Genomic DNA, 27500 nt, shown 5'->3' on the forward strand with positions numbered 1-27500 from the left:
CCTGGGACACGGCACCCCGGGACTGGGCCCTGGGACATGGCCCGTCGGGACACGGCACCCTGGGACACGGCACCCCGGGACTGGGCCCTGGGACACGGCACCCCGGGACACGGCACCCCGGGACACGGCACCCCGGGACTGGGCCCTGGGACACGGCCCGTCGGGACACGGCACCCCGGGACCGGGCCCTGGGACAGTCCCCCGGGTCACACCGCTCCGGGACACAGTGTCGGGGGGGCGGCAGGAGGGAAGGCCCTGCTACCCCCCCCGCCCCGCTGCTGCCCCAGCCTGCCGTGGGCACCAGCGCGCCCATAAACACGTGTTTTTGTCCTTTTCACGCCTCCCCGTGATTTTTCCGGCCTCCGGGACAGTCAGAACTGCCCGCGCAGGGCCCGGCCGTCACCCCCGGGGCCAGCGTGTGCTCCTGGGCCAGCTTGAAGAGATCGTGTGGCAAAACTTAGGTGTTCATGACTTGCCTTAAGAAGCATTGGTAAAATTTAAAATGGGTTTCAAAGAACCAGATTTTTTTCATTAGAAGTTATTCCCGAGAGTTCAGAGGCTGGTTCCACCTGACTCTGAGATAGGTCAGAGCTCAGGATTCTTCTTCCTTTAGATTACGCTTATGATGTAACTCAACTGAAAACTTAAGGAGTGTGATTTGGGGCTTGTAGATTCCAGCCTTGCAGTGAGCTCTCTGTGTGGGTGCAGGAGTCACTGTGGAAATAACTTGTGGTCATGTGCAGGGTGTTTTTGACACAAATACATTTGCCCAGTCTGCAGGCTTTTCACTTTTTCTGCTCATGTGATTAGATTTTTTTCAAGCAGATTTCAAGATGCACGTTAGAGTTCATGAGTTAAAATGGAAGATTTTATCTCTAGCCTGTATTTTGTCACATGCTGGTTTAGTTGAGAAAAAGTGAGTAACACCTATGTGCTATAAAAATGTGCCTTGTCTGGAATATTGTGTGCACAAATGCATCTACTTTTGAATACCCATTAGACCACTACTAAAAGACCTGTGTAGCCAGCTGACCACTAAAGTGGAAGAACAGTGAGAGGGTCTGCTGGAATCCTCTGCATCATCTGTTCTGCATGGGTTGGAACCCATTATGCCAATAATCGGTGATGGGGACTCGCCTGCTCAGGCTCCAGTTAATTTTCAAGGTGGTGGAATCTGGTGGAGAATAATTTCCCTGGTACATTAGTGTCAGGCCTAATGTGTAAGCACACGTCTGCCATAGCCACAGAGAATTATTCCCAGTTCATGGTAAGATCTCTCTGTAAGCAAGTTTAAGACTCTTCTTAAACAGATCTGCTCCAGTGGAAAAGAGGCCCAGGAGACCATTAATTAAACCTCTGTTAGGCTGAGGTACCAAAGTTATATTTTATCATAGGGAAACTTTACATAATTTCTGCAAATTGGCTGAAAAAAATGGAACACTTCAGCTTCAATATGAAATTATACTAAAGAACTACATATCTTGGTTACAATGGAGTGTCATGATGAAGATATAGTAGACTTTCCCTCTATGCAATGAATATATATAATTGGATTACAATGGTATGTTCAGTTACAAAAATATTGTATTTTAAGATGGAGGAGGTCTTTTCATTTCAGCTACCTCTTAGAGATCTGTGTTTTTCCCACAGAATCACTGAAGCTGAAGGCTCCTGTTTTGTCTCAGCACAAAGATGAAGGAGAATTAGTTGCCCAATGCTTTGGTAAACTAGTAATTGTATTGTAAGGATCACAGAAAATAGTAAAGTTACTTAGCCAGAACAATATCTCTATATACTGGCAGGCAAATAGATTTCTTTTAATTACTGGGATGTTGTGGTGTCCCAGTGGTGCTTGATTAAGTGTAGGGAAACCTATTTATTCCCATTAATCTGAGGGCAGCCTTTAGTGAAATTGTGGAATACAGCAGTACCTATCTGCAGCATTAAAGATAATATTTGAATTGTGGTTGTTTAACATCCAGGCCGTTGTACAACCCTGGTACAGCTATGGGTTTGAGCTTTAAAGTGCTAAGAGCTGCCCTGGAGAACTTGTGAATTGAGGCTTCCTTCCTGCTTAAAAATACTGAAAGAAGAGGATATTCACGACTTTCTGTCTTTAATGGGGTGGAGGCTGCAACTTGCAGGTTCAGGACCCCTGGTGAAAAGTAATTTTAATTCTTGTTTAGGACTGCTTGCCTGTTGGACAGATTTCATCTTGTTAATTTGTGGTGATAGTAAGCCCAAACTGTTAAAAGCAATTTTCAGTGCTCCTACTAAAGGCACTTTGTATAAAAACATGACTTAGAATGTGTATCTTGGGGATAAATTATAGAAGAATATCTAGTAATTTTCATGATAAAGACCATCATTGGAAGCACAATGCCTGCGTAAAGTTTTGAATATTTCTGTAAGAAGAGTATAATATATGTATCATGGATTACTTGTAAAAGCAATATATGATAGCTGGAAATACTGCAGTAAATCTATTGCAAGTTAATATAGGAATTATAAAATGAATATTTAAATAGGAGGATTCTCATGTTGTAGGGCCTGCGTTTTAACGTAATATTTGATATACATTTATTCCTGCAATCTAGTGGGTTAGGATTACTAACTGATGGGAAGTTGACAAGTCAGATGTATATGATTTGGAAAGACCTGTGTAGACAGTGAATTTACAGTGGGATGATATGTTCTATAGTTTCTGAGCAATGCAATGACAATATGTGGAATGGGAGACATTACAGAACCAATTAGACCCAAGAGACATTTGCAGAGTGCAGACACAGGCATGGAGAATCTAAAGTATTAGATGGCAATATTTTTTGGGTTTTTTTTTTTTTTGTATTGCACTGACAAACACATTTTTTTATTTTCTTTTCAAAAAAATTAGGACAAGGAAGTGACTCTCCTGTCACTCACCATGACAGCAAAGCACAATTAGATTGAGTGCAGCTCTCACTGTAACTCATTGGTCATTGTGCATTATGACATATTCTTAATTTTTATGAATTTGAATGGTAGAACTGTATGATCTTTAATTTCCAAATGATTTTCAAGATCTTCGGGTGCTTTAAGTTTTTTGACAGTTAAACAACCTGTAGGTGGGTTATGGAGAAACAAATCACAGAATCCTAAGCTTATGCTCTTTTAAATTGTTCTCTCTTCTTACATGATTTACTTCTGGGGCTGACTGCTTCTGTCTTTTCCAAGTAATATCTGTGCTATGAAATCAGCAACTTGGCAATTTTAGAGCTGTTCCTGCAGTCTGAAAAGGAGCAGTGAAGCAGAGTAGGGTCCTGTACACTTAATGCTGCTGCAGGAGCCACTGGAAATCTGGAAGTGCTTGCCTATGGACTTACAGATGAGCCTCAGATGTACTTTCCAATGCAATGTCTCCCATGGTTTGCACTTTTTCCAGCGTATGTCCAAGTTCACAGAAGCCAGAGGAAGCCTGGGTATGAGCCACCAGTGCAGCAGGACTTCATTTTGTACAATAACTGTTTGAGTAAAGGGAACAGAGTGTCTGAAACTTGATTTGATGCGCTTCTTTTAAAAAGAACCTGAGTGAAGCTTTATTTGCTCTATTCCTTTTTAAAAGGTACAATTACTTTTTTGGAAGTAAAGGACAATTACTTTTTTTGGAAACTTGTGATGACATACATTCCACCCTGGCCAGTGGTTTCAGTAATGTTTTTTCATGTTCTGCATTCAAGTAAAAGGGCTAATTCATTCATTATGTGGAAGCTTTTTATGGAATACTTATTGTTCCTCCAGTGTTAATTGATCATCACTTTTACTTTTTCAGTCAATATTTGTCCATGTTCTTATTAGTATGAGTTAAATGCCCACTAGTTTATATAGTGTCAAGAGTTGTGAAATAAATTAACAAATCTTCAGTAGGTTTTTTTAATGGTAATTGAAGGAGACTGTTCACAAAAGAGTTTAAAGAGCATCATCTTTATTCTGGAGAGGGCAAGCTTGTGTGCATCTAACCTCATAGGTAACCAAAATGGGTAGATGAGATTGCATGCACAAAATTTAAATGTTACTGAATTGTGCTGCTCTTACAGCTGTCTGCAGATGCTGTGAGTAGATGCAGTAACCAGGGTGGTATTTGGGAATCATCTTCATTATCTTTGCAGATCTCCGTTCTGTAAGTTAAGCTCGCAACCTGTCTTCTCAGGTCCTTTTGGATGCTCCTTTACTCAAGTACTTCTTTCATCCTTTGAGGTTGCAAAATTGTGTTTTGTTTTAGTCTGAGCCTCCAGTGTTGCAGGTGGATCTGCTGGCTCAGAGCTTGCCTTGGGGCTCTCAGAGCAGCAGGTATACTGAGGCTTTGTGTTGGTGAGGGCACTGGGACACTGCTGCACTGTGCAGGTGCTGCTTTTGTAGTTCCTCGTCTCTTAGCATAGGCTGCAGTACAGGAGCAAGTCTCAGACACTTGCTCAAAATTTTCATTAATGAGCCTGTGAGTTGTCCAAATGATTTAAATTTGAACAACTTATTAATCTTTTTGTGTGTACTTTTTTCAGTCCTTTAGCAGTTTTAGGGTGGCACATTTGTGACAGTGCTCAGTGAACTGGGCTGGGATCCAGCTTAAAACCAAACTTGACCTTTTTGCCTTTTTTTTTTTTCCCCCCTCCTTCCTGGACTATTTTTCATTCAATGTGGATCCCTTATGTAGTTACAAATGTCTGTCAGCAGATTGTATTGGAGTTGGGAGGATGAGGCAGTGGAACTGAGTAGCAGGAGCCAGGGAGGGATGATGCTGAGTTTACTTAGGACTGTGGCTGAAAGCTGAACCACAGCCTGCAGCTACGTCTGTGAGGCAGGTGTCACAGCTCATGGCAATTTTAAGCTGGTTAAACTTAGGTTTTGCTTGCAGCATAGTTGTTGCACCATCAACTGCATCAAAGCTTGCAAAACCTGCTGGAGGTGTTGGGCTGCTTAGATCATGGGAGCTCTGTGCCTGTGCTGGCTACACAAATATGTTTACCTGACCTCAGCTCAAATACTGAGTTTTGAGTTCTTTGTCTCAAGATGAAGTTACAGGACGTGGACACTGGCTTGCTGCCAGTAAAGGATGAGCTCTCACTCTGTGCTCCTCCCTTGCCCCACTTTGGTTAGTCTGGAGTTAATGGAACTCACTCAGCATCCTGCTGCCCTTGGAATTTTTGCTCTGTTAAATTTGTGAGCTCCCCAAAATAATTTTGGTCAGAACTTAGTATTTATTTATTGATGAATAATAGTTATGTACTACTTTTTCTGCAAAAATGCAGACCCACAGGTGTGTACACACTTAATATAAAAATAGTAGATCTTCACTTGTTTTCTTGTAAAGAAAGGTAAAAATCGTGGCTATATTTCTAAGTAAGATTTTTTTTCAAGAAATATTTGCCATGATTCAGATTTCTTTCTCTTTTCCTTCAGTATTCTTCCCAAATACATTTCTTCAAAAGACAAAAGTTTCTACCTAAAGGGGGTTTTATGTTAATAATTTGTTGAAATGTAGTGTTTTTCAGTAATATGATTTAATAAATGAATATGAGAGCTCAAAAATGCTTTCTTCCTTTTGCATTAGATCATACAGTGTGCCAACAGACTGAAGAATTTTTAATAGTTTTATTTCATTTTTTTGATTGAAAATGTGGCTCTAGGAAAAACAATTGTACAAATGTTAATTCTGTCTTTCTCCATCAGTGATTGCTGTGTTCTAGGCAAGTACTGTGTAGTTTCCTAGAGGAAAAAATGAAAATTAATTTTAAAAGTTTATTTTTTCTGTGGCTTGTTACATCCTTGTTACCAAGAGATGATTAAACATTTGACCACCCATTAGTGTTGTTCTGTAATGTAAAGTGGTATTGTGAACTGGTAATTTCATGGGTAAAATTTTAGTGTTTGGGGGTACAAGAGGGAACAAATCTCATGCATGAGTTGCATGGCAGAGAGAGTTTTGATACTGCAAACATTTCCAGATGGTAGCAGCTCATGTGCATGTATGAACCACAGTAAATAGTTGAATGTGGAATATTTAAGATTCAGAATCATTGGAGTCACCTGAAGGAAGTCAGTAGTGGAAATGATGTTGGATTTATCACGTGCCTTGCAAACATGGATCTGCATTTCAGGAAACCAGCATACACTGGTAGAAGGTTCTGAGCAACAGGACCTAGGCTGAAATGGAGATATTTTTACAATCCCAAATGGCAGGGACAGTCTCCTGAAGGCAAGTCATTGGTTTTAGACTTTATTAGACCCTTACTTTAATTACCACCTCATTACTTGCTTTGCTTCTACAAAAAGTATTCCATACTGTCATTTTCCCTAAGTAACTGGAAATGTGATTGAAAGGGATGTTTAAAGTGAGACTAATTCAAGATTAAATAGTCACAAATTATATTATTGCTACATGTAAACAAATTACTTGCATATCTGATTTTATTCAGATTACTTTTCAAGTGGTAAATAATGCTTTATCACTTATATAGTGCTCTTACATCTTTAGAGTGCTTTTCTCACATTAATTAATCATCATTAAACACTCTGAGGTGGGTAGGTTAATACTATTATCCCCATTTTGCAGATGAAGAAACGTAGACTGAGAGGTTGTGATTTGCTCAAGGCCATATAGAAGAAACAGAATCAGAGCTGGGATTAGATCTGTGTCCCTAGCTTCTAATTTCAGAAGACCAGCCAGATTGTGAGCCACAGTTTTGAAGCAAAATGCTCTAGTGTGCATGTAGAACCAGCAGACATTTGTTTGGCCTCTTAGGTGCCTAACTTCTAACATGTTTATAGGGAAACTTAGCTTTTGTGCCACGCTTTGCATTTCCACCTTCATACTTGCAAGTGTGGAAATGATCTCTCATTCATTTAGGACCTGTACCTAATCTGGTGTGACATTTTTATTTTCTTGATTTTCATTGAATTTAACTTCCGTCTTAAAAACATAAAAATTTCTGCTTCTCTGGACTTGAATGTAACTTCACAACTCACACAGACATTGGTACCCCAAACTGCCTGCAGATGATACCAGGCCCAGCTCTGTTACTTAAAATTTTTCACAAGCTGAGACATAAATAAGGTTCTGATTTGGCAGCTTGTCTTGCTGCTGTTCAGAAGAGATGAGAGAGAATTGCCCTCTGTGTGCTGAACCCAGCAGCTTTGTAGGCAGTGCCCAGCTGCTCAGTAGGGAGAAGCATTCACTCACATGCCCTCCACCTTGGAGAAGTACCTGAATAAAACAACTTAGTCTGGGAATGCAGAGAAAAGAACTCTTTGTGCCACCACTTCGTTAATCAGAAGCACCACAGAGAATTATATTCAGCTGTTAGTAATGGGAGCACATGTAGAGGTAACAGATAAGGGAAAAATAAGGTGCAGGAAAGAAGTGCCCTTGTACAGGAGGGTGAAGACCTGCTGGGGTGATGTGGAATAGCTTAGAGGCCCATGGCACGTACAGGTAAGGATCTGCTTTGTGCTACAGCATCCTTCTCACCTGTCCTCATTGCCAAGGAAATGTTGGATTGTGGAGTCTGGCTGCTGAGTTAGGAGCTCTGACTTCCCTTCCCAGGTCTGAGCAGAGCCAGTGGTTGTAACTCAGCCTGCAGAATCAGTGCAGTGCTTTTTCAAAGTGCTGCTCACTTGAATTCATGGAGGAGATTTTGAACTCTTTGGATACAAGATCATGGAGAAGATAGTGTATAAATAGAGTGGGAAGGGAAAATGTGTTGCAGGCAGAAGGAATTCTCTGTCTTTGGTCAGCTAATGAAGACCTTGTCTGGATGATGGGAGTTGCCTGGGGGTGATCTGGAGTCATTAGCCTGTAATCTGCCTTGGGGTCATGCTGGTAAAGTGGAGCTGGGGACACCTGGGATGTGATCACAGGTCTAAAGCTGATCCTCGTGCTCTGCTTGTGACACCTACAAATGAGGGATTCCCTAAAAGCAGCAACACAGGCATCCCTAGAAATAGCTCAGGCACGTAGCAGTGACAGCAGAACAAGCACATAATCTCCTGCTGGAAAGGTTTGGGTTTAATCCAGCAGGAATTGCACGGTGGGTTACAGGTGTGCAGGGATGGCCTCTCCCCTGTCCCCAGGGCTGCTTGTGGAGCTCCCAGGTGTGGATCTGGTAGGTCAGGAGCTTGAGGAGCACTGATTTTAACAACTTGCTGTTGGTGGAAATGAAGGAAACAAAATATTTGTCTATTTGCTTTCTTTTAAGCCTGGAATATGTTTTCTGACACTGGATCCTGTTTTAATAACCAGACCCATGATTAGGTAATGTTAAGTCTGCACAAGAGTAGTTTAATAAATATTTTAGTATGCAGATAAGCCACTGATAACCATGTGCATTCACAAACTCATACATTTTTATGCCTAAAAGGGGCGAATTCAGAATTTGTTGATACCACTTCACTATGATGTCTTAAAAGTAAGGCATACTTGGTGGCACTAGCTTGGTCCAGGTAAATTGATCTCAAGTGAATACACAAGCAGGTCATTTATTTTATTTACCTTAAAAGGGTTTTTCATTCTTTAATTGTAGCTCTGGATATAAATTATATGTGGAAGATAGACTAATGATTTTCCTGTGTTTGATTAAAGGCAAAGAATCAAAGATTTGTTTATATATTTATCTGTTTCTTTGCTGTGATAAGAACCAGTTGTTATCCAAACAGTGGGACTGACCTAATAAAGGTCATATGCATAATTGATCTCCCATCTGTTTTTCAATATTTATTCTCTCTCTTCTTTTAATAGACTTCAGTTCCAGAAGTGCAGCCTGCAACATTTTTAAGGTGGTATATTTTAGCACTTCTGTAAAAGGACTCATTTTATGCTGGCCACTGAAATGAAAAGGTGTGTTGTTGGTTCCACCCTTTGGTATCCCTTCAAGAGAGATTATATCAAAGAAGAAGAATTAAATTAAAATTGATTGGTGTTATTGATTTTTCTGTCTTTTTTTTTATTTTTTTATTTTTTGAGGGGATAAAGGGTGGTGGAAACAGCATATGCTCCTATGCTGTTTTACTGATGGGCTATTTCTTAAAAACATAAAAAGCATATGTGCCCAATTTACATATTTACTAATTAAAAAAGCTTCCTGGAAACATTAAGTAGACTATCTTCTGTAACCTTTAACATTGTGGCTAATGGATATAGCCTAGAAATTTTCATAGAAGGTCCTCTAAATAATGTAAATGATTATGAATATGTAACTAGTTAATATGCAGCTACGAAAGGATTATCATGTAGAGGTTAATGAACATGCTGCTCTTATGGTTTGTAGGGCTTTTCTTTTTGTGCTTTCAGCTCACTTCATGCATGGAAAGTCATGTATTGGGAATGGAAAGCTTCCTGTCTTTTCCATCCTCATCCGTAATGGGGCAATTAAATTGAAACTTTCTTAAAGGATTTCATAAACATTTTTGTATGCTAAATTATGTTGTGTACTTCACAATCACTGCCAAATGTGAAAGGATGAAGAATGTGGATAGAATAGGCTTGGACTCCTCAACTTGTTAGTGATGGGCTCCAGTATTCCTCAGCTTTGTTACCAGACAATTTATGTCTTCTGCAGAGACTTTAGTCTTAAAATGAGCTTTATATTAATAGTATGAATTAGATTTCTGGCTTGATGTCTTGTACAAGTCTGTGTATTTACTCTCAAGCTTAAAAATAGTTGGCTTGCACATTAAGGAAGATATTTTGCTAGGCATTTGATTTGTAGGAGTTTAAAGCAAATGATAAATTTAAACTTGGCTTATGTGGGATGAGCTACCTGGCTGACTTTCCTGATGGATTATGAAATAACGTAACCACAAATGTAAAGCTGATCCTTTTCATTTAAGAACTTTGCTCTGTTTTAAGAATTATTAGCTCACAAAGTACTCCCATTTTTTTTACTCCTGCATGAGTAGGAAGTGCAGGGTTTGAGATCTGTTGTGCAAAAGCTGCACATATGCTAACTGAAAAAAAAATTGTCTTTCATTCTGTTGTTTGGGGAAAAAAAAAAGAATTATCTGCTCCAGTGATTTCAGTGGTACTTGAATGTATGTTATTGTTTTCTCTGCAAATTTTCTCATTAATTGCTTTCAAATGTTAGCATTATTTTGGCTATAGGAAAAACAAAATTTGTAAAAAAAAAATCTAGAAAATGCTTATATTGAGAAGCTGTCTAGACATATTTAACTGCCTCATGGCTTCATTGCATTTCATATAATTGAATGAAATGGTTTGTGTTGTATTTTTGGTAACTATTATTCAGAGATCAGAATATGTTTTGAAAGACAAAATCTCCATGTAATTGTGGCAGAGAAGGTCACAGGTTTCAGCATCCGGCCTGTTTTCTATATGCAGTCTAAAAAATTGCAGTTAAGAAAGATAAAAGTGTTTAATTTTAACAGTGTACTTTATTTTTTAAATTCTTTTGTATCTCTTGGGGAAGCCTGTGGCATAAGGAAGTAAGTGAAATATTTATAATAAAACTTAATTTCTTGACACCCAGAAAGAAGAGAAACCAGCAACCCATCATGTTGTCAAATATCCATGTATTTATATAGCACAAAGTTAATTTGTGCTTTTTCAAGTTAAAGTGGCCAGTGGAAGCATTTGTTGATGTACTGATAGAGGAAAAATGTTTTTGGTGCTGTGAGATTCATTTGTTTTGCTTTTTAATGACTGAGTATGGGAGTTACATTGATGTCTTGTTATAATTTATGTTGTTTTCTTATTCTGCAAACATGTAACACTGAAAATAGATCAGCAGATTGCACAACCTGCTACTTATCTCAGATCCTGTGTCACGTAATAGTTATGGAGCAGGTATTGTACCAAAGTAAGAAGTGGAAAGCTGTAATTTTTTTCTGTGGTTATCACTCTGCATTAGCCTGTGATAAAGTGTGCTGCTTAAGAACGACCATTCACACGCCTTTGCCCTGACAAATAAAAATGTGGCTAGAGACAGCTCCAAATCTGTAAAGCTCCTGTTCTAGTTTCTGATGCATTGACATTGCAGCTGTGTGCTTAGCCTTGTTTTTTTCATGAGTAGTTATCTGTTTTAATGACAGGTGGTCACTGGCTGCCAAGAAAAAATCCAGCACTGGTAAGTAAAAAAAAGTCTACATGTCTAAAATACTGATGAGTAGTCTAGTTCTGTTTTAGTAAAGTATTGCTGTTAATTCTGATGGGTGTGAAATCCTGCAATTGTGTTTGGGAATTATAGTTAGTGATAGCTCAGAATTGTTGCAATGTACTTTCCGTAAAATATATTTGTTTCTCACTGGTATGATTAAATCACAAATACAGTGAGCCTCCGTGTTTATACTTCTGCCTTAAAAACCTATCTCATCTGCCAGTTTTGCCCAAGTAACCTTGTTGGATAAATGCTTAATCTGCCTGAATGGTGAAAAGGTGCTCCCAGGGTAGACTTATTGTTGTTTTCTAACTATGGAGCAAGTAGGGAAATTCCACTTGCCCCCCTCCATGTGCTGAAACAATGTGGAAAGTAATGTTTCACTGTCCCCCCCCAAGTAAAGAACAAGCTAAATCTTAGTTTTCAATACTTAAAATAAATGGTTTGTTATATAAAAAAAATATCTCTGGGCATTTTTTTTGTCTGTTGACAATCTATGGTTAATAGAAAACATACCTAGTAAATAATAGTTTTGTATGGCATCTGAGGAAAATGTACATTTAATGGTGAATGAAATCTTATATTATGAGTTACTGTGAGATATAACAGTTGATCTTACAGATATCAAATTACGATATATCCATGCTGTGTTTACCATGATTTTACTGAGAGAACAACAGGAGCTGTCTTGATTATTGTCTGCAGGGTTATTGCAGAATCACAGCAACTGCCCCTTTAGTGGTGAGATTAAACCTTTGGTTATACACCATCAAGCATATAATATTTTAAATTTATTTTAAGAGGCTTTTTCTTCATGCCTGAAAGATCTCCAAGCAAATAATTTATATTTAGTGTGTATCAAATGTTTTTAGTTTAAATGCACATAGGCTGCAAGCGCTGGATAAGAGGAAAAAAATCAAGGCAATCTATACACATCATCATATTAAATTCTGACTATTGGCTCGCAAAAATAATCTAAAACTAATATGTTTCATTTATGTTTAAAATTCAGAGGCTGCATTAATTTTCAATAAGGGAAATATTGAAGTGCCTACTGGTGCTGCTGTGGTGAAGGCAGGCAGAATATCTCCAGCTGATGCACTTTCTCAGGAGCTTTGCAGTGTCTGTGCCTGCTGGCTCCCATGTGAAATTCTGCATGTACATTCTTCCACTCAGAGACAATGTTTTTCAGAAATAAACTATTAGGCAGAAAGCTGTAAAATTTGAAGTGATTTTTAAAAGTTTGGAAAAATGGTGACAATTATTTTCCTTTTTGCAATGGGTGAGGTTTGTGGAGTGGCCTGGGAGTGTTGGCTCTGTGGAAGGAGGAGTTTCTCCTGTGTTTGCTTTTATGCAAACTCTGGCAATGACCCCATGAACTTGAGCGTTTTGGGCACAGGACCTCTATTGAAAAAAATAACTTACTGATTTCTTTAATATAGAAAAGCAGTTTGTATAGCATCCATACAATCTTCATAAAAAAAAATAAATTAAAATTTAGTACTCTTATTTAGGTCTTGATTGTGCAAGAGCTGAGTGCTCTTGTTTCAACTGAATAATTTGTTCATATAAGACCTTTTAAGTAGTCAGTGACACAGAAGAATGTTAAATAGAATTGGGTGAATAACAATAGGGTTTTAAAATGCTCAGCTTCAATATATTTCCATTAAATTATTTTCTTTTCCATTTTTCAGTGCACTTTTTGAAGTATATTTCTAAAGCCATGAATCCAATAATGGGTTTGCTATGGGATTAATAGCTAGCCATGCATTTCCCCTTCTAGGGGCATGTTCATAGCTGGAGTCCCAATGTTCTTTCTCCCTGGTCCCTTTGGTTCTTCATTGCCCGTTGTGGCAGGCTGTAGCACTGGCACACCCCAGAGCTTGTGAAACCATCAGCTATACATGAAGAGGGAGCTTTCTTTCTTAAGTAATGCTGTTTCAGGCCAATTATTTAAAATGATCAATTTAAATTTTCTTTATCTGCATGGCCCAGTTCAGGATATGACCCCACTTTCAGAGATTGCCATGGTGGGGGTTTGCTCAGCAAAGGGCAGCAGTCCCAGAACAAAAAGCAGGATGCTTTGCTTCTGAAGTCGTACAGCTTCTTTGGCAAGTGATTTCTCCTGGACCCTGATGGGATTGTTCAGTAACAAGCAGCAGTCAGACCTTAAAGACAGTGTCTTCTTTTCAGGTTAATGAAGAAATGTTGAGTGACTTTCAGCCATGAAATGATAGGAATGTTTAATCCTGCTCTGAGTGGGGGATTTTCATGCCAAGCTCTTCCCATGGAGTCCTCTCCTGCATTTGAGACATGTGCCAGGCCTTGTTTTTTAGTGACTGCTTGGAGTCCATTTTTCAAATCCAGACCTCTCCAAGGCAGTGGCTGGCTTCTGTAAATAGCATTAAGTAATTGATTGTTATTGTTGACACCAAGTTTTCATTATATTCCTTCCTCCCCCAAAACACCTCAGTGCATTTTGCTGAGATTCATGAGTTTATCCTTCCTTCTTGAAGGAAGTGAATTATGTTTTCACTCTGATGTGGGCAACGGACAGAAAAACTTGCCTAAAATGTCTGAGAGAAATCTACTGTCAGAGCAAACAGCAGCAAGCATCTTTTGTAAATCAGTTATGTGGAATATGGTTTTAAAGCCCAAGTGGCATAAAAACCCAAATTCTTTTCTTCCATATGAGTTCAATAACTTGAAATAGGTAAAAAGTAGGGTACTTACACCAGACTTCAACTGTGAAGCAAATGAGTCAAAACATAAGAGTATCAGATAATTTTTCATAATGAATGCTGAAAAAGATTTCACCTCTGCTTATGAATCCAAGAAAATCAATGGTAATATTTTGAGAGTTGTGTTATCAACTATGACATTCATTTTTCAGCACATTTATAGATTGCTTTCCTGAATCATCCTCAGAAAACCTGTAATTTGCATCTTGGGTCAGCATTGTTAAGTGTGCTGCTCTGTGCTTTCAGTTGCCTTCTATTGCAGAATTTACTACCATATGTATGTTTATTGTTTTGAAGTACAAGTAAACAGTATCATCAAACCTGACATTTGTATGCCAGCTACTTCATGCAGGAGCTGGTTTCTGACCATCTTTAGAATGTCAGGGGTCCATTAAAAGATCTTTTCCAGACAAATTTAAAAATTTAAGAATGCCTTTACAAAAGGCTTTTTTAGAGGAAGTGTAGTTGTGCTGCACACAGAGTAAAATCACTGCAGCCACTGAAATGCTGTTTCTTGCAAAGTCCTGTGAAAAACCAGGTGTCTGCCATGGGAATGAATACTTTGTCCCAGTTCACCAAACCATTTCTCTCCTGGGTAGCAACATGTAGCATGAGCCTTATTTGCAATTTAGTTACAGAAGTGTCAGAAGGGATGCTTGTTCCTCCTCTGGGCTGGAAGATGTGACAGAAACCTGGTGATTGAGACATCTTTCAGGAGTGTTGACTCTTGATAGGAACACAAAGTTCATGGGAAAATAAGAATTAAAATTTTGCTCATTTATGTCAGCTCAAACTGAGGGCAGTATATGAGCTCTATATTACAAATGATAGTTTGAAGAATCTGCCTCTTACAAAGAATAAAATGGATTTTCAGTTTTTCTTCTAAATATTGGTGGTGTTATAACTTGGACTTGAACATGAAGTGAGATACTCCAAATCCTAGTGAAAGAACTGCTTCTTTGCACCATGAAAAATTCTAATTCTGAATGAAACATATACAATCTAAAATAATCATGTACCTATCTTAATATACATTATTAGAAAATAATCTAGCTATTATGTTTGTCATCCCATGTCTTCTATAAATGAGTTATTAATCTATCAGCTATATGTGTTAGAGTAAAACAGTTAATTTTTCTGTATTTTTGGAGTGCTTTTTATTTACTAGCAAAAAAACATTAACTCTTTAGCTGTGAAATTGAATCAACTTGAATTTATCAACAGGAAGAAGGTGGAGAGTGATTATGAGGCTCTTCAGGAACGACTCCAGACATTGCCTGACAAGTTGTCCTATGATATCATGGTATGTACATGGCAGAGGTCACACAAGAAAATGGGCTAAAACTGCTAAAACCTGGGCTGCCTGCACTGGGGGTGAGGTGTTAGTCAGGTTGCCAGTACTTACTAATGTTGCGTTTATTATGATAATAGTTAAACCTTTGCTTTTGTTTCTTTCTCTTTTCTTTGAAATCCATTGTAAATTACAGTGTTACTGACAACTGAAAGCTGATGACATAAATGCTTAACACAAAACCTGACATGTTTGATATGTAAATCTATTGTATAGAAAACTATAATTATGACTGAATTATGGTACTTAGTCATTTCCTGAGAAGAAAGTGGCTGTAGTATTTCCTGATTCATGGAAATAAACCCTAGAACATTGATTTTTACATAAAAAGGTGCTGCTAATTTTTGTTCCACCAATCTTCCCATTGACACAGCGATCTTTTCTGGTGCTCTGAATCTTCCCTAACAACTGCACAAATCCCTGTGTAAAATTTGCCCTGTTGGCTTATGCTCACCAAAATTTTGAACAAACTGGCTTTTCTTTCTCTTCTTTTCCTCTTTGCTTCTCAGGTTCAACTCAAAATCCATCCTTGAAGGCAGGGAAGTTGTACTGCACATAACTGAGTGGCTGATTTCTGCACTCAGTGCCTGACTGCTGCCTTCCTCAGCAGCCTGGCTCAGACACAGAGTTGGGTTTTTAGTAAGACAGTGTTGGAGGACACCTGAGCATGTGGGAAAAGGGAGGGTTTCCCTTTGCTGTGCTGGTGATACAGCTCTGGATTTTATGTGTGTAATCCATTTATCATGTGTGTATGTGTGGCCATATGATGTAAAGCATAAAGATTGTGTTGTTTCAAAGCACAGAAACTCCCCTATTTTTGAAAGAAAGTCCGATAGGGCTTATTCTTAGTTGAAACAGCAATGTTAACTCACATATGTTACTTTAGATGTATAGAAACAGTTCCTATCCTGTTAGCCAAATATTTTCATATGCTTTTAATTTTACTTTTATCATTTTGGGGGAAGAGTGAACAGGCAACTCGTGCAGTCTGCTACTTTAAAACCAAGTCAGGGAGGGCACACGTGTAGAAAAGGCACATTCTGCATAGTCTTAATGTCAGGGTCCTGCCTGCTAGAGAACTAGTTCCAGCACTGGGACCCTCCTGGATATGGAAGAGAGGGAAGATTGCTTTCCAAGGAGACAGATCCATTAGGCCAATTGCTCTGCTTCAGCACAAACAATATGGGAAAGCAAGTGGCTGTGCTGAGGAACTGAGGAAGAAGGCAGAAGAATAAAGTAGAGGGACTGATACAAACCATCTGAGATAGATGTCTTTTTACCCTAAAAAGAGAGAGAGACTTGATATGGATGTGGTGCTTATCTTTGTGCCACCTCCATTTTAGATCTGATTTGACTTTGGTCTTCTAATTTCTTCACAATTGAAGCCCACAGGCAGCCAGGCAGGTGGCAGTGTCCTGGGGGTCAGAAGGCCAGAGCTGCTGCTGGGGACAGGGGTAGTGGTGGCCAAGGCTCCTCCTCACCCAGAGGACTTGCCCAAGCACTGCCTGTAAAATTTGGGCAGTAGAAGATGTATTAAATCATAAAACCGTGTCCTGGATGTTGCAATGCGTGTGAAAATGGGAGATTCACATTTTAGGAAGCAGATGTAAAGTTCTAAAATATGTTTGTCACCTGTGTGCACCTGCCTGAAGTGTCCTGTTTTTATCTGTTGTCCTTGTGCCTGGAGAGCAGTTAGAGGGGAAGAGTTGCTTGTGGAGCATCCCTGGGTGGTTGAGGTTTGCAGCCTGGTGAAAGACCCAGCAAAGTGAGATTAAACACTGTCTGTTGTCCTGCTGGGAGCCCCAGTGTCTTACACTGGAGTTTCTGGGTACTCACTGTTAGCAAGGCAGAGTCTAAGAAGAGCAACTCATCTTTGAGTTGATCAAACCTATTTAAGTATTTTAAAAAAATTCAGCAAAGCTGATCTGGCTTTTATTAGGAAATGAATGTAGTTGGCATATAACTCAGTTTGTATTATCAAGGTTTATATGTTCAGATGAAGTGAGCATTCAGCTGTGCTATAGTTCTGTGTAACAAAACAAGTTGGTGAAATTCAAGTTTTCAGATTTTGTAAGTAAAATTCTAAATTCAAGTGGATCTGGTCATTTGAATGTTTATGATGGGTTAGTCACTAAATATCTGCTGTAGAATTTTTATTTTTTTTAAATCTGTGTTTTACTTTTTTTAAATACTCTTTAAAAGACTGCCCAAGTTTTATTTTCATTAGTGATGTCTGTGTCTTTGACAGGTACCTCTTGGTCCTCTTGCCTTCATGCCAGGAAAGCTTGTCCACACCAATGAGATCACTGTTCTGCTGGGGGACAGCTGGTTTTCAAAATGCTCAGCAAAGCAGGCTGTGGAGCTGGTTGAGCACAGAAAAAAACGTATGTATGTTTCTGAACATGATTTAATAAGTGTTAAATTAATTAAATTTAATAATTTAATAGTTAAAATTATATACCTTTGTATTAATACATAAAACTAGTGATATCTACACTGTTCTCTTTTTTGTCTTTTTGTGAGCTCACAAACAGAAGTCCCAGTCAGGTGTAATACTAATTTAGGACCTTATCTTCCATCCTTGCTGGAGATTTGATTGGATATGTCTAATTAAAAAAAGAAACCAAACTAAAAACCCCCTTTTACTTTCTTTTAATGTAACAAATGCTGTGTTCTCTTCCAGAAAGTGGACAAGAGGACACTGCTTTGTGCTTTTTGCTCTTCATTACCTTATTGCCTATATTTTGTTCCCTTGTCTTGTTTCTTATTTCTTTGCTGCCTTGTCCTGTGTTCTTTTTTTTTTTTTTTTAATTGGGGTGGTTTTTGTTTCATTGTTTTTGTTTGTTTGTTTTGGCCATGTAGTTTTCCTTTATTATTTCCTCTTTCTACACATACTTTACTCCTGCTTGTTGGGTTTTATACCTGCTGCTCATCTGCATTTCTGCTTCCTGCCCTTGACATTCCTCTGGTGTGATCTCCTGGATCTCCCCAGATCCGGTGCAGCTGATCACCACAAATTCATCTTGCATAGAAACACATCCCAGGGGCAATTCCTGGGTTGGTTTCCAGATGTTTGTAGCTGGTGGTGAGATCTTGGCTTTGAGGAGCCATGACCAGCAGCAAGAGCTGTACATGGTACCCTTAGGAACTTCTTTATGTTAGAAAGAATGAGAACCTAAAATATTTGATGTAAATGTCAAGGAAGAAAAAAACACAACAAAAATGGAAAATAAACTGGTGCCTATTAGCCTTTGTTTTTTGCTTCAGACAGGCATTTGAGTTGATTTTTTTCATACCTGTAACCTGTCCCATTCCTGAGTGGGTGCTCACTGCAGCTTTGCCCTGTGTATATTACAACTCCCACAATTATTTACACTGGATTTTTGTTTGACTGCAGCTATCCATGTGGCTGCCTACAGAAGAATACCCTAGAGGTTCCCCATCTGAATAAGCTTTTTTTCCCACTTCTGTGCAGGCAGTATTTATGTTAAAAGATTTGAGAATTTTCTTTATAAAATTTCATTTGCTGTATTACTTTAAAATACTCCTTTATGAAGAGCATTGCCAGAAGTATGTAATTTGTATTTTACCTATTATCTTTCTTAATCTGGTTCTCCTGACACAACTTGGCAATTTTCTTTCTTACTGAACTGAATCTACATTATTTATTGTGACTCTTGTGAGATCTCAGGTCCAAATCTTTTTCCTTGATCATCTGATATTTTTTTTCAGTGCTGCAGAATACTTTTGTCACCGTTACATTCAGTGAAATCATTTGACCTTTGCATAGAAGATGTTTGAACATTAAGTGGTCTGCTGGGAGACACACAATAAATGCTGAATTCTTTCCTTTATGGTGTTTTAAATTGCATTTAAAATACGAACTCAGAAATACTAATTTCTTTCAGAGCAAAATAGTCATTGATGCTGGATATAAACCCTCCATTCAGCTGATAGTTCACTTCAGCTGTGTGATGGCTGCCAGTGGGAGGCTCCAAAACACTGGTATTAACTAAAAACTTTTTTTTAAGGACTGTTCTCAGTTTTATATGCTAAAAAACATGTTAGTACATATGACTCTGAAAAAAGGTTAATTCTTTCCTAGATACACTTTTCTCTCTTAAAAAAAGTACAACTGGCTTAAATTCTTTAAACCATTTTCATGCTAAATGAAGGCAACTTAAAGAAGAATATTGGACATGTTATTAGTTTGTTCTAAGGAAAGAAGTTATGTATGTGAAACACCTCTGGGCTGTTGCTATGTACTATGAATTGGCTGCTTGTGGCAAGAATTTGCAGGACTGATGTTTGGCAAGTATTAGTTTAAAGTCTTTTTTGTTTGTTTATTGCTCTGTAGTTACTTTCCTAGGTGTGACTTCTGCTTTCAGTGGTGTTTTGGGACAGTAGTTTACAGGAGGGCTTGTATTGGGCATTGTCATCACACTGACACAACGTGATTTGATCTTTTTGTACATAATCTTTTTGTTTTGGACATGAATTCCAAGAGTAGGTCACACACACTGGAAAAGAGGGCAGGCTCACTGCAGGGGATTACACTGCCAGCAGTCCCCAGCGTCCTGCGTGCCAGGCAGAAGGTCCTAATGGGGCAAAGCTTTTTTAAGCATGTGTTTAAGGCCAGTGTGTACTTAAAGGCTTTGATATATAGAATTGGGGTCTGAACAGAGCAAAGAGAAAATTCTGAAATAAACCTGGCTATATTTGTTGATGGTTTGTTTCTTCCATGACCTACATTTTTTTATCCAATATTACTCTGTATAATTTCCATGTTTTTTTTTTTTCCAATAACTAGCTGGTCAGATCTGTTCAGATAACTGAAACAAACTTAATTAGTACAGTCCTACTAATTCAGTGCTTTTACAGGAGTTAGGACTACAAGGAAATAAATACAAGACATTTTCACTGGATGTCATCCCTTGTGTCTCACTCTGCTGAATGGTGAGGAGTGGGAGAGCATCTTTCAGGGTTCAGGATTTCTAGGGGGACTGTCTGTCAGGTAGAAAAGGGTAAGAGGTTCCTAGAACAGTTTTGAATGTTCTTCCTTGCTCACTCTGGGGAGTTTTCCTTCTTGCCTTTGGCTCATGTGGGTCTGTGTGTTGGAGACCTCTGGTCACCAGGGCTGTCCCTGCTGAGCACCCCAGTGCCTGACAGGTAATTCAGTCAAAGCTCACAGGACATTTTCTCTACATTTTGACTCCTTCTGTGTATGTTGGGTGCATACAGGAATGGAGGATGTGAATTTGCATGCTTAAGCAAATAACAGTAGTGCCAGATAATACAGATAATACTTACAGTATCAGTGAGTATAAAGCCTTGGAAGTTAGGGGTAGCAATATGAGTGTACCATATATAAAAGCTTTAAATATTACTTAGTACTAATTAGGTCATCCTTTTTGTCTTAGTAGTTTTGTTAAATTTGCTTTTTAAAGGAGAATGAGTGAAAAAATGTTTGCTTCTGTGGAATAGAGAAATGCCCAGCCACAGTAGATTAATTTCTTGGTTAAAATTTATTTAATTGAAAGGAATAATTGAAGGGTGACTGTACTGAATTTTAAATGCATTTAGCTGACATAGCTGTAGAAAGCCCTATTTTGGGGATACATTTCTGTTTGCTTAGCTTTTGATTTAGATGCAAATTGTTCAGCACTGTGATTGGTTGAAATGTATTTGGTAAAATTTGGGACAGTCACTCATGTCAAACGTTACTTTTTCATCAAATATTGATTGTGTCTTCTTGAATATTATTTGAGTTGCAGTAGGTCTTTAATTTGCTGTGAATTTTTGTGACATTCTAGATATTTAGTTAGTTCCAAAATAGTTAATAAATAGAGTGAAGTTTATAGAATTGCCAAGTATATTTTTAATTGTTTTAAATTCACTGCAGTTCATTAAACCAGGTAATACAGATAATGGGAAACACTTCACACATGTGTTTGTGTGTAAAAACGTGAAGAAATAGTGAAGTAGATTAAAGGATATGCACACCAAATTCCATTAAAATAAAAGAAATTAGCTTTTTAAGTATGTCACAGTTTAGCACAACAATAATGCAATTGTACTTTTTTTCTCCTACAATTATCTTGCTTAAGGTACTTCATAATATTTCTGTTCTCCTCAAGGCAAGACTGTATTGTCTCAGAATTCAAAGAGGGAATAAAGATTCTTTTTGTGAATATGGGATTATATCTTTTACGTGTTTGTGATGATATAAATTACATTTCTTCTCTATATCAGTAATCGCATTAATTCTTTAAGATGGGAAATTTTTCATTACAATAGTCCCTGTGGTAGTTACTATAGAAAGAAATTAAATAGATTTTTCTTGTAAATATTTGTGGATTAATTCTGTATGCTAGGTATTCCAAGTGTCTAAACATTTTAAAAGGTGGGAAATTAAAGCATGCACACAGAACTAGGAGTGGTTTTATTGTGTTAAAAATTTATCAGATAAAAAAAATTCCACTTAAAGGAGAATTGTTGAACTACTCTAGTAATTGTGTCTTCAGTATATGTAAGAATACCCTTGCAGTGTCATGCTGCAAATGAATTCATGAAATGAAAATACTGATTACATTAACATACAGTATTGTGATAGTCCCCAATTGTAAATTGCAGTGTGTAACCCCTAATACAAATATTTGTGTCAATCAAAATTGACCGATAGCTCAGGATACAGGGTTTAAAAGATACCATTGTTTTAATGAGATGATCCGCGTGGATGAGGACCAGTTTGAATTTGTTCCTTATCAGTATTTCCAGAAAAAAAAGGTTTTGTCTCCAAAATGCATGATAGGAAGGCTTTCCATTTCCCATCTGTGAATGAGTGAGGCCTTTAGAGGTTTTAATGTTTTATCCAAGGGTAAAAATATCTTCCCTGATATTCTAAATAATGTAACACTAACTTGTCTACTCACAGTTTTTAGGCTTAAGAACAGAAAGTGCAGGCAATGCTACAAAAAGATTCAGCTTTTTCTTTTTTATATTAAAATATATATATTTTCTCTGCTCTTTTTTTGTACAGCAGAGAATTCTGTTCCACTGTGCTTTTAAAGTTTTTTTTTACCATTTTTTGTGATTATCACTTCTTAGTCTGATAACCTCCCTCAGTTCCTTCCTTACCCTTGTTGAGTTAGGAGCTGATTCGATGCAGTGCTAAGTGCTCTAAATTTGCTCTGCGGTTCCCAGGAGGTGTTTGGCTTCTCACAGGACCACAGTCTGGGTATTTTAACCAGAACACACTGGAACAAAGTAAGGAGAATAGACTCCTTTCTGTAAGTTACATACTGTGATTCAAATAAGCCCTTACCTTTTTTATGATTCTTACTGGGCAACAGAAGAGTTGTCTGAATGCCACCCTCCTTCTTTTAGGAGGAATTTAAATGTGTTCAGATAATTCTAGCAATTACATAGGTGTGTGAACCTAAAAGAGAAATGCATTGCATTTACTTAGTGTTCCTAAAGCCAAATTGCCTGTACAAATTTTTACAGAAGAAAATCCAAATGACTTTGGTTTTGGTACCAAGGGAACATGGAAAACAGAATGAAGATTGTCTTCAAAGGGTGAAAAGCTACTGCACAAAGGGTTGCATTGCATTTTAAAGAACTGGTGCAATTGCTTTTAAAAGGAATGAATTTACATGTCTTGTTGCAAGCAAAAAGAGAGCTTAAATCCATATATACAAAAAGTCATCAGGATTCTCTTTTCACTCTTAAATCCATTTCTAGAAAAATGAACAGAAAAGAATAGAAGAACAGAAAAGGGTGTTTTGAAAAGCTTGTAGCATATACCGCTTTATTTTTTCTTACTTGTTTCAAGTAACCTGTGATAGTTTGTTGGAAAAGTATTGGCCAGAAAAAATTCTGTTGCTGATTAAAAATATATTTATTGAAAATACATTAAAAAATCCTCAGGTGCTTGATTTACTTATGCAGACCCTAAAAAGTAAGAAAATAAGTAATGCACTTAAAATACCTATAATTTCTATGGTGAGAGTGTGAACTACTGAGGTTCTGCCTCCAGGTTGTACCACCTGGTTCTTGCTCTGGAGGAACTGAGCCACTGTCAGTAACTGAGGTAGGTGGTTGTTCCTGGCCTGTATCAACACTGTGTATAAATAACTGTGTTTAAGACTGGTTATCTTCTGCATGAGAAACTGTGTTAGGCAGCAAGATGATCTTTACTTTGAATCTCAATTGCATACAGAATTCTTTGTTACACTTAATCTAAAATTTCTGTCCTGTCACCTATCCTCAAAGGAGATTATTTCCTATGTTATATCCATGAGAGTCCCCTGAAGACCAGGTACATTAGGCTTCAGCTTCGTTTCAGTTTGTCCTGTTTCACAAAGTCTGATTTTTCAAAATAGATCAACCTGTTCTCACTATTCTTATCTGTTCTTACTATTTAAATCCCAGTGTAACACACAGTTTCCAGAAGTAACTAAAATAATGTCTATGATTCCCCAAATCCTTATAGACAACACTCCAAGGACATTAATGTCAAACTCAGATAATTAAAATTTGTATCCAGCCAAGCTAATTAACCCATTAAAGCCAAAATGCATAGATGAGAATTTGTGTCAGTTTGGCATTAGTACGTTGTCATGTCGTGTAAAATCTGGCTTCGCTGGACTTCATTTCAACAATATGAAATGTGTTCCCCAATTATTTTTTTCCTCTACCAGTGTATTTGTAGCAAGCAGAGGGCTGCTTCTTAAAAAATGACTAATCATGGTATGAGGAAATCCAGTCAAGTCCTTTCAGACTAATAAAGGAGCTGGGAAAGAATGATCTAAATGTAAAGAAATCTTGCTGCCTGTAAATATGAAAGGCTGCTGTGCAGATGAAATCTACTTAGCATGATTCCTGGTTGGAATACCTTTTCCTTTTGGTAGTCCACGAGAACAGTCCTAGAGGCTCTGGGGGGCTGTGGCACTGAACTGTCTTTCCAAGTGGTTTAGCTGAGACATGTAAATAGGAACTACACGGGTTCACCTGAAAGCCATGTCAGACTTTGCTCAGATTATTGGATGTGACAAAGTTGGACAACAGCCTCTGCTTCAATCCGTCTTAAAAGGCTCTAAGAAGCTTAAACCACGGGGTAGTAAGAGGAGGAGACTGTGAAGTCTCTTATTGTACCAGTATTTTTATGGGGGTCTCAATTAATAAAAACCCCCTGTAGTTTGTAGTGACTTGTTCCTCGCTAGTTCCTGTATGTTTCAAAATTCAGTGAATTCTGTTGGAGGCTTTTAGAGTGCGCAGTGGCGAGTTCAGAACACGAGACCCTGAGCTTGCCTGGGGGTTAGGTGCATGAGCCTTTTTCCAGGAGACTCCTTCTTTGCTGAGGGGCCTGACCAAGGGAAGGTCTCTGCTTAGGCCAGGCAGGAGCCTTGGTTTTCCTGTGTCAGGGGAGGTGTGAGCAGCACAACAGGCTGGCTGGGGACAGGGGGCCAATAATCCCAACTGTCCGCTGCCGTTGTGTGGCCCGGGGCAAATCACTTAAACTGTCTGTTTCTTCATCTGTGAAATAGGAGAGAGTTATACTCACCTCCCTGGCAGGGCACTGGGCAGATTAGTTAATTCTTGTACAGTATTTTAAAATAAAATGCTGTGTAACTGCTCGATGTCCTCGCTTAATAGAGCAAGGCAGCGTGCACCCGGCCGGGAAGCACATCACAGCCTGGTGCTCCAGCAGCAGTGGAACCTAGATGGCTGCTGAACAGTATTTAGATATGCAGGCAAGGAGTGAGACGCTTGTGGTGGTGGAGAAACAGCTGAGCATCACATTTAGTATGAATGTAAAATAAAAACCAGAGGAAAATTGGTCCTAACTATGTATATGCTTATGTATACTGAGTATTGTTCAAGAGCTGAAGGCACGGGTGGGAGCATTTTGTAGAAAATCTATCACTGCCTCTCTTTTACGTGGACTTTGGAAGGTGTGTTAGACACCAGAAAAGCTGTGGATGATGTTGATGTGAATTAACTGATAATAAGAGCTGCTTTCTCTGATGGAGGACGAAGGAGTCATGTAAGGGGAGCAGGCCCCTGACTGCACGTGGAAGGAGCTGTGTCCTCTGCTGGGTCTGTGTAGGCACTGCTGGAGACACCACTTATTTTTTGGAAGTGGTATTTCATCCAGGAGGCAGGGCAAAACAGGCTTTTTTTCTGAGAAGAATCTTAAGCTATTTCTTAGAAAAAGCCTGAAAAATGGACAGTGACTACACATTTGACACATAGCTTGCTGTGTGGTTTAAAGGCTAATGCTTTTGAAATACCCTAAAAGTCTGAGCTTTGTCTTTGTGCTTCTTGTGGGAAAGGATGGACTTCGCTTGAGTAGTCTTTTCCAAAATGCATAAATTTCTTTCTAAACTATTTACTGCAAGTAATACATTTTTTAAGCAATTGTATTTGAGACAGTGTGAAATATCAACAGGGAAAAAAGCATACAATACTGAATATTATAAAACTGTGAGAGTAATCTCCCACTCTTGGTGGTAGTTGTGTTTTGCCTTGACTGTTTTATGCATAATTCCCTCTCCTGTGTGTGTGGAGGGGAGGAGGGATAAGAACCTGTTGGTAGAAGTGAGTCAATAAGTAGGTTTAATTTTTAAGTACAAGTACAAACTCTTTTTGTCTGCTTAGATGCATTTTGTAATAATTTTGTGGTTATTATATTCTCTTATCTGAAAGGCCTATCATTATAAGAACGGCAATCTCTGAAACATGTACAGCTGTATACATTGCAAGAAAACAGTATGGGGAGTAGCTGTCTATGTACTTAAAACTTTGTAGGATTAGCCCCAAGACCAGCAAGATACTTAATTAAATACTAAAATCAACAGGAAAAAAGAGAGTTAAGAGTAAAAATATGTAGAAATAGTCTGGAAATAATTTTTTAAGCAGGAATATTTTGTGGTTGTCCTCCCTCTGTGGAATTGGAAGAGCAAGGGTGCTCTGCTATACTTGTATACTGTGAAAATAAATAATTAGGTTGTATGAGGTATTTCATGTGCTGCAGTGCGGGTGTTCACGTGAGTATCATTAATAGAGAGAAGCTGTGCTGAGGCAGGAGCTAGCTTAAAAAAGTTTCTTGGAGTGTGACTTTGATGACCCTGTGTTAGAGATGATCTCTTTGCCTCCTTCGTAGTATTGTATGAGACATCTTCTTCTGTATTGCTTTAATGATTCCAGAAAGGAATTTTAAAATAGAAAATCAGCTTACTTCTTCACAAAGGCTTTTAGCTGCTTCAGGGTATATAGGACCAGTAGGTGCAAGGTCTTAGAGATCCTCAGTTGAAACTAATTTATGTAGTAAGTCTTCCCTCCTGAAAATTTGCATTTGTATTAGTTTTGAGTTGAACAAAGAGTGCAAGTCTATTAATATTATTAGTATAAGGCTTTAATTGTGCCCTCTTTCCCCCAGTTCTTAAGTCTTAGCAAAGCTGTGTTTCCTTTTCAGGCGGTTATGACCTTCTTCTTTTGCAAATTAGTTTGTTTTTTATGATAACTTTAAGGTAAAAGTGAAACTTAAGTTTTTAATATTTTATAAATTGCTGTTGAAAGGGTTCATTATTTAATTGGCACAAGGGGATATAGAAAGCAATGTCTCAAATGAACTAATGTCTGAGAACTGGGTAGTTGTTAAAGTAGGTTTGCAAAATTGCAGTGAAGCGTAGTTGCCCAGACAGAAGAGCTGTCTGCCTTCTGCTGGGTGTTGAAAGTACAGTTATTAGGGCATGAGCATATTTCACTTGTCCATCAGAACAGAAATGTTTGAACACAGTAACAGGAATGAAGTTTCAAAGCATTTTTAACAGTAGGTTTCAAATACAGTCTTAATCTTGCAACGCTAAAACAAACTTTCCACCTGGTTGTTATTTTGTTTAAACTTTCACTGAAAAAAGACAGCTCTTACTTATTTTTACATTGACCTCACAAGTCAGCTTTTTGGCTTGTGACAATGCACTTTACTTACCTCCTGCAATAACTTTTTGGGAATATTATGGGTAACATTAATAGAAGGCTTTGTGCAGCCTGTTAGTAAGGGAGATAGGACACATACCTTCCTCCCATATCTGTGCCTCATTAAGAGGGGATATTAATTAATATCCAAGGTCCAAATTAAATTGCAGTTTCCTTAAATCCACGCCTACAGCACTGTGTCTGGCTCACCCCATTTTTCTTCTTAGAGTGGTTTCACAGTTTGTGTTGAGATTTGCACACAAAAGATCTGCAACTTCTTCGTAA

At 38.2% G+C, this 27500-nt stretch overlaps 1 protein-coding gene across 1 annotated transcript in view; it reads left to right on the forward strand.

Moving 5' to 3' along the window:
* The first annotated feature begins 6925 nt into the window (after positions 1 to 6925).
* The window catches only part of URI1 (URI1 prefoldin like chaperone), a 33762-nt gene continuing 13187 nt past the window's right edge, over positions 6926 to 27500 (forward strand). The window contains exons 1-4 of the mRNA XM_015639561.2: positions 6926 to 8135; positions 11077 to 11111; positions 15107 to 15185; positions 17482 to 17617. Coding sequence (XP_015495047.1) covers positions 8082 to 8135; positions 11077 to 11111; positions 15107 to 15185; positions 17482 to 17617 — 304 coding nt within the window. The 5' untranslated portion in view covers positions 6926 to 8081. The remainder of the gene's footprint in view (positions 8136 to 11076; positions 11112 to 15106; positions 15186 to 17481; positions 17618 to 27500) is intronic.

This window comes from Parus major, chromosome 11 (assembly GCF_001522545.3).
Source record: "Parus major isolate Abel chromosome 11, Parus_major1.1, whole genome shotgun sequence".
Classification (NCBI taxonomy): Eukaryota; Metazoa; Chordata; class Aves; order Passeriformes; family Paridae; genus Parus; species Parus major.